The sequence below is a fragment of the Chaetura pelagica genome, unplaced genomic scaffold (assembly GCF_000747805.2).
Source record: "Chaetura pelagica isolate M959 unplaced genomic scaffold, ChaPel_1.0 scaffold189, whole genome shotgun sequence".
Taxonomy (NCBI): domain Eukaryota; kingdom Metazoa; phylum Chordata; class Aves; order Apodiformes; family Apodidae; genus Chaetura; species Chaetura pelagica.
Window position 1 is genome coordinate 826,139 of NW_009970716.1, and position 8,348 is coordinate 834,486.

Here is an 8,348-nt window from a genome sequence, read left to right on the forward strand (position 1 = left end):
GTAGGGAAAAAATTTGGTGTTTCCAGGATGACTCTCGACTCCTCCATAAAGAGGCTTCAGTATCAATTATTTTTTTTTTGTAAACTGTGGCATTGGACCTACCCCAAATATATTACAATCCATACCATGGCTGTCTAGGGATGCCTTCATATCAGGGAAAAAAAAATACTTATTGATAATATCTAGTCTTGTGAAGCACCAGTGATACTCAATGCTTTGTTTGAATCCTGAGCTTTACATTTTTAGCAAGACATAGCAGATCTAGGAAATGATATCTGAATCTACAGCAGGTTTGAAGTATGTTCAAGAAAAAAAATCTCCAAGCAGAGCACATGGGGAAAGCCAGTCTCTGAGGGCTGTCGCAGAGGGAAGTTGGAAGCCAGAGAGAACCAGTTCCACCTGGCAGTGTGGAAGATGTTCCTTCCCGTTGCTGGAAGGAGAAAATGTTGCATGATGAGTGCTGCATATTTATACTGTGCTAGTCTAAGCACTTCCTAACTGAAAACAAAGAAGTCAAGGGTTATTTTAATGAAAGCCACCCAGGAGAGCTGTGGGGAAAAATGTCTTCTAAATGGAGTAAAAAGTAACCACAGATAGAAAACTCTATTCAGGTTTAGCAACTGATTCTGTACACACTGAAACAAGCATTCAGTGGAAACAGCTGAGTTCCCATCACTGTTTTGGTGGGAAAAGTTCACATATTCTGGGTTAGAAAAGTTAGCTGGTCACAAACCAGCATGGTGTTTGCAATCTTTACTTGAGATATGGGCTACCCAGGTTATACTTTTTAGGTAAATTCTTCAGGTTTTAGCAGAAGGAAGATCTAAGCTAGGATTTTCTACTCTCCAAAGGATTGCCATAACTATGGGACTATTCATTACTCATATGTTCTGATGTTTTGATGTTTTCCATGGATAAAGCAATGATGTCAGAGTTGTCTCCATGTAAAGAGAGTATTTTTTTAATTCTCAAAAGTTTTGATAGGTGAATCTTTTCTTCCCAGTTTTACGAAGTATCTCTTTGAGCCGTCTTTGATTACATCATCTCTTGTTTAAGCTAATTGACTTTAATGTTATAATAGTAGTAACAGTACTGCAAGTATCATTAAGCAGTTAATGTGGCTTATGTTTTGTAAAGACAACTCATAACTGCCTACAATCTACAGTGATTGATAGGGATGTTTCTTAAACTAATTTGCCCTGACAGATTATTACCAGCCAACCACCCTTCAAATTTCTGTTTTAAGTGTTATGAATGAATCTGTTATATTTTTAAAATAGTTTTATTTAAATCATTTTAGGCAGGATTATTTGAGTAAGTGTTGAAGCATTTCAGCCTTTGAATTGCAGTCTTTGCAATTCAGAGCAAAGGGCCTTACAATGATCTTGGATAAATTAGCTCAGAGAAGTAGAAAGCTCTTCTTATGTACCTGGATCAAATTCTTTGCTTGTGCAACATGAAGCTGGACTAACAGTTAATTTCCCACATTGTAATGATTATTCATATCACAATTGTCTGGGGAAACCAAAGTGGTTGCATGCATATTTTCTTGCTTGGTGGTTTATTTATCCATAATTATGGTGGTTTTGTCAGTGACATCTAGCTTTGACAAATGCACGAGGAGATATAAACAGTCTTCATGCTTTATTCAGAGAAATAGAAAGCTTGTTTACTACAATTTTTTTTTCATATTAAAAATTATAATTACAGAAATTGTTAAACTGGGGTTGCTTTATTTTCACCTTTCTTAGTCTGTAGAGCAAGGAACAGCCACATATGAAACAGCAGTATGGTTTTGTTTTCCATCTGGTCTTGTCTATACCATGCTAATATTGCAGTTAGTTTGCTGAGCTTTACTCTCATGTCTAACACTTTTGTTATCCAGTGAAGGAATTCTAATTCTTTTAGTAATGAGAATTGTATGTTAGATGGGAATGAGTGATATCTTCACCTGGCACAAGAAGAGGAAGCACTGTTACATGTCTTTTATTGATTATAGGTCCCTGCATGGATAAGTGGTATGGGTTAAGAGTATAAGGGAAAAAAATTAATGCTATAGCTGTATATAATTACAGCTGTACTTCTTTTGTGCTCTAAAATAACTTCTATTGCTCTGGTACAGACATAATAAGACAACTGAAAAACCTCAAAACATGGTGGAGAGAGGCTGGAACCTGTCTTCATGTGATCACATAATCTTGCTGTGTCCCACTGCTCCAGTCATGTGCATTCTTCCTGCCAAAGACAGAAATAGGGCTGTTGGACGTAAGTATTTCCATGCTGAGTAAAATGAATGGTCACAAGGACTCATATCAATGCATCTCCAGTGGGATAACAAAATCCATTGATATCCATTCACATGTGTGTTTCTATGTGTGTATATATATATGTATCTGAAATCACAAACCTGCACTGTACAGGCAGAAATCAGTCTGTTCTCTTTAATCATTATCAGTCTCAGAATGGAATTGCTGTCTAAAGTGTAAACACTTAAAAATTCTGGTACAAAGCAAGTATTCCTTCCATTTTCTGTCAGAAAAATGCTGGCGTATAAACATGATACTCTGCAAAGTTCAAGTGTGATTGTAAATACTTTCCATCCCATTCTGAGTTCTCAACTCCGTGTGATCTTTGCTAGTGTAACATTTAGACAAAAGCTTTTAGTCATGAGTTAGGGCTTTTTGTTAATCAGACTCTCCAAGCATGGAGAAAAAGAGCTTACCTGCACCCTTATCCTTTATGCTTTCTCATCCATTACTCAGTTCAGTGCACTGGGGCCTCTGTAGCCAAGGATGACCTCTGAAGAAATGTTGCTTCCCTCCTCACCATGAACCCTTGTTGCCCTTCTTCTCACTTAGGCTGGATTATCTCAGGAGCTGTTGACATGGCTGGTGAGTATTTGTGGGTTTTGTGTTTTTTTTCCCCTTATCATCCGTAGAGATGGAGAGACAGTGTGCACAACAATCTGCAATGAGGTAGCTTATGTTTGCAAGCACTCAGTGATGCTAAATGAAACTTTTCCTGTTGAAAAAATGTCCATAGTATTACTTCCTGGAGCTTGTCTGGCTTGCATCTTATGAGGGGGTAGCTGTGGTCTGCTTGAATTTAGCCTGCAGGCAAAATCCTAATATCTGTGAAAGCTGTTACAACCTAGGAGCACTCTTCTCATTTGTGTGGGCTTCATTCTAAGTTCGCTGAAGCAACAGTGTCTGTCTTTCCATTTTTTTCAGTGAAGTTGCTGTGTGTAAAGAGGAACTATGTAGCAACCATTTCTTCTCTACCACCTTCTATATCAAAGAAATACAGAGTAGAAATGGTAAATATTTAACTTCCTTGTACCCCTTATATTTCTTCTGTGCTGCAAATAAATGTTTGTTCTGAATATTCATTTGCATTTTCTGTAGTTTCTTACTCTGTTTTGAGATAGAAGATAGAACAAACCATATATTGTTGTAATAAGATTTTTGTCTGGACAATCTTAAATACTTTTGCATAAGTGTTCAAACTGTGTTTATCATCATATATATCGACATTGTCACAACAGAAATAATGTTTGAAAAGTTAGCTTGAACATTTACCTGGACTCTATTTGTTTCCAGTCTGCTGTTTTCACCTGTAGCATGTCCTGCCCTGCCTGCTGCCTTTTTTTGACTTTGGGGTCCTTTCCCAAAGAATATGTACTTTACAAAGGCATATTCCAGCAAGGCCAGGAACACGAACACAAAGCATCCCATCAAGTAAATATCTATTGCCTTGACATAGGGAATCTTTGGCAAGGTCTCCCTGAGGTGGGTGCTGATGGTGGTCATGGTCAGCACAGTTGTGATTCCTGCACAAGGAAGAAAAAGACATTGGCTAACACTACAGGGAAGTAAATCTGAGCATGAAAGGTGTAACGGCAGCATTGCCCAGCTACTCATGCCACTTCTCCTGCAGATGGCTTAATTTTATGACCAGATTCTTAACAACCAATGGAATGTGCTTTGCAGGACTGGAAAGGAAGATATCCAGCCTGCTGACAGCACCTTCCTTGGCTTTCCATGCAATGGAAGGGGGTGAACGAAATAGTCTTCAAAAGCCCAGGCTGTCTTGGTACATCTTGCCTTAATTTTTATAATAACTCTTCTAGGAAATGTGGTATTAGTTGACCTGGAAAGCAAAGAGTTGATCACTGTTCTTTGTATGTGAGGAAATGCTTCTCACTTTATTTACAGCAGTATCCCTGCTTGACCCCACAAGGTGGCTTCCATTGCTTTGAGGAACTAGAATAACTAGCTTTTGACTGAAAACAGAGGATTGAAAGGAGGAAGGGAAGCTTTATGATAAAATTACAGTGTTTGGTGAATAGAAAGTGATACATATGCTTGCACCAAGACAGCTTTTCCTGTTAAAGGGGTGCTTGCAAGTAAATAATTTCCATCTCATTATGTTAGCCAGCACTTAATGATTTTTTTTTTTTTTTTTTCTACTTTTTGTTTTACTGGATGAAGTTACCTTTTAATCTGCTTTAATCACAGGTCATTAATGCATCTAGATAATAGCTCTAGGTGCAGGTGTAATGAGTTGAATTTACAAAGAGATGGGACAAAACAGAGGTGGAACCAAATGGCTTTCTGGTATTAGCATTTGAAAAGCATATCTGCCTAAAGCACAGATGGTGGCAGAAGATCTTGATTCTCATGGAAAGTTGTAGGAAGAAACATGGTATTGGAAATAATGAAGTTACCTTTTAATCTGCTTTAATCACAGGTCATTAATGCATCTAGATAATAGCTCTAGGTGCAGGTGTAATGAGTTGAATTTACAAAGAGATGGGACAAAACAGAGGTGGAACCAAATGGCTTTCTGGTATTAGCATTTGAAAAGCATATCTGCCTAAAGCACAGATGGTGGCAGAAGATCTTGATTCTCATGGAAAGTTGTAGGAAGAAACATGGTATTGGAAATAACCAACTAAGAAGGCAGAACAGACTTATTTAGTGTAAGCTGGTGTATCTCCACTGATGTTGGCATGACCTTATGTATTCATTCCAGCCACACATTTGGTTTAACATCAATGAAATTATGATGCAGCACAGTGTAGATACTCTTAGATACACTTAGACCTTTACACTTCCATTTGGAAGCAAGATATATTAGGCCTGATCCAAAGACCGTTATGGCAACTGGAAGTCAGTCAGGATCCCAGACTAATTGCAGAGGAAGAGCTTCAGATGTAAGAAGGTGACTCCTGCCTGCCTTTCTGGCCATGTGCAAGTTCACAGTTAATGCTGCCACAATCACCTGTGAGGATTTGGTGCTACTGGGTTCAAAGGCAACAAGTATCTATGTAGTACAGTGACTTTGAAAAGAAGTTACCTAGAGCAACTCTGGCTGCAAAGGCATCATAATTGATCCAAAAAGATACCCACGACAGAATTGTGATCAGTGTGGAAGGCATATAGGTTTGCAAAATGAAGTATCCAATATTTCTTTTAAGCCGGAAGCTTAGTGATAATCGAGGATATGCTCCTGGAAGAAAGAATCATGTAATGACTAATACCTAATGCCTAATGTCAGTTAGACACTGGTATTTCTGGGTTGGGAAAGTGGGAGGAGCTTTTTAACAAGCCACTGCTTACCTGTTGTAAATTCCACTCTCTTTGATACCATCTTGTAATCAACAATAGAAAATTGTGGGAGCTCAATGTTATTAACTCCCGTTACTGCTGACTCTCCTCCATTCCAGTAAAATTCAATATCATCAGTAGTGTATCCATCTGAAACAGAGGCATAATTTGATTATAGATTTTTCTTCTTGTTTTATTACTTGGTTTAAATAGTTGCGGTTGAAGTGGAAGGAGCTGCTGTTAATCAGGAGTTCAGCCTTCTGTTCTGTGATGTTTCTGTTCTATAGAAGCCACACAGCCTCCTCTGTAACCAGGGGGAACTTCTAGGTGGGGAAAGGGGAAAGACAGAGAAAGAGGACAGAATTTAGGATTAAATATAAGCTTTTAGCTAGCTCTAATATCACTACTTGTTGTTCAGGCTCAAGATGCTCAATTTACCAACAGACTGATATAACAACAGTGAAACTTTTAAACTTTCCAGAAGGAGTTCTGACAGCAAAACCAGGTTCAGTTCCCAGCTTTGCATTTGATCTGCTGTGCACTCTGTGACAAAATACAGAGTTTGGAGTCAGTGGAGGCAAAGATGTTGGGAACGTATCCTTTCATATAGACTAGTGATGCAATTTCTAGCTAGGGAAATTAGACCAGAGGTGTCTTTTCCTATGACAGTGCCTTGTAATAGCCTCCTTTCTGGAATGCTGACCACATGCAGAGCAGGTTCATAGTTTCCCTGGTAACAGTCAGAGAAGCTCTCACAACTTGCTGCAGGGCTCAAAGAACTGCTTGGAAAGTCAGTGGTTATTGAACAGGTATCTTTTGATGTAAACACACAGTGATGGGTGAACAAGGTGAAGTGTTCACATACCTTATTTGTGAGCTGCTCAGTGCCATGATTTGCTAACTCTCTGAATTGCTCCTGACACCACAACTGACCTGTGCAATATATAGATCCCTGCTGTTTGCTTAAAACTTCTGTGCTTCCCATTATTTATGCTAATTTCTTTTTTTAAACAAACCACCTCAGGGCTGTCACACAGGGCTCTGCATGGCTGGTTTTCATTACTCCCAGGTATAAGTGAAGAGCTTTTAATTTCAAAAGGCTAAGGCAGCTGTTTGGTAGTGGGAATTCAGTAGCTGCTTTAAAGGCACTGCACAGAAACCACAGGTCCAAGATGAGCCATATGTAGGGGGTAATACAGCATGAGTGAAGGAGGGAATGAAGACTAAGTCTGTATTGAAAGCCAAGGCTAAGATTGTCAGGAAGAGTGTTAACTTCATTTTCTTGCAAATCTAAGTTATAAAAATTCTCTCTTGAATGTTTTCCCTCTTTAAAAAAAGAGGCAGCAAAACAGAGGAAATGGTAACCTGTCATACTGAAAGGATCAGCCTTTCAGTTGACTGCAAAGTCAACCAGTTTAGATGTGAGAATCCTGGATTCTGCTTTAGAATTTGGAAGAAAAATTGTGAACCTGATCCTTCTGCTCTCTGCTGTCATTTGCTGAGGTCCATTTCACACTCCTCCCTCCAGTTTTGCTCCAATTGTGCCACTTCCTCATCCAGTGCACGTTGGGACCCAAAGTACAGAGAGGAACCATCTCCAGTTCTCAGCAAGTCCTGACTTCGTTTGCTGTCTCCTTAAATAATCTCCTCCAGTCCCTCTACAGTTCCTCTGCCTTCTTGACAAAAGAGAGAATAGTTTGAAAAGCTTGTTGAAGATAAAATTCCCTTCCTGAAATGTGCATTATGGTACATTTAGTTGTTTAAACCAGAATGGTACCAAATAAACACCTGGGGTATCACAGAGCAGATTTCAAAAAGAAAACGGGCAGGCCTTCCTACGGAAGGATTGCACCATGTTTCTGGTGCGGTGTGTGGTGGTGCTGGACCTTCACAAAAACATATTATGGGAGTTTCATAATGTCACCAAATGTGATTTTTGCTAGTCTTGGGAAGGTTTCTATGACTTTGGCTACTAAATGAAAAGTAGACTTGCAAGATCTCAACACCTCCTTCACCTCTGTCTTTACCAGTGCTGTTGGATCCCAGCCCATAGGAGCAAAAGTCCAGGTTGATGCAGACACCCACACGCTGTCAGATCACTCCTCCTTTTGGAAGTGGGTCGTGCCTGCCAGTGAGGAGCCTTGGTGATGTAAATGGAGAAGCATTCAGTGTGGAGCAGCACTAGCTTTTTGCTAGCAGTCAGTGATGAAAACCTATTTTCTGGCAGCATGTGCCTTTAACATTTACAATGGAAGAAAAGCTATTTCAACAATAATAATAATAATTTTAAAAAAGTGGGTCTAGTTTGTGCAGTGGCAGCTCTAACATACTGATGTGTTCACTAATCTTATCTGTACTGCCCAGGTATTCCCTTGGCAGCTTTTTTTTCCCCATGTGATCCTTTTCCTTCTGCATACGTATCCATGTCACTGCTTCAAAGGGATGCCTCTGCTTTTGTGGCAGAGAAAGCAGCAGACTGGACTGATGTCTGCAAGCAAACTTCATAGAAGTCGAATATTGGAAACCTGACATGTTTCAATTACGTTAATAATCGCTGTAAAGAGAGGTGGCAGCTTTAGCTGCAAAAGCCTGGAATTATTTCCCTAAAGATATGACTATGACATTAGCAACATTCAGCTGATTTAATGACACGAGTTAATCTAATTCAGCTCAGCCCGTTCCCTAAGAAATCAGAACTGGCTTTTCCGCGTGGGAGCCGCCTGTGGCCGCGCCGCTCCC

General features: G+C 39.5%; 1 protein-coding gene across 1 annotated transcript in view; it reads right to left on the minus strand.

Annotated features, from left to right (window-relative positions):
- Positions 1–8,348, minus strand: part of GABRB1 (gamma-aminobutyric acid (GABA) A receptor, beta 1) — a 58,190-nt gene that overhangs the window by 1,321 nt on the left and 48,521 nt on the right. The window contains exons 4-6 of the mRNA XM_010006081.1: positions 5,622–5,759; positions 5,359–5,511; positions 3,585–3,829 (exon numbers count right to left, since the gene is read on the minus strand). Coding sequence (XP_010004383.1) covers positions 3,585–3,829; positions 5,359–5,511; positions 5,622–5,759 — 536 coding nt within the window. The remainder of the gene's footprint in view (positions 1–3,584; positions 3,830–5,358; positions 5,512–5,621; positions 5,760–8,348) is intronic.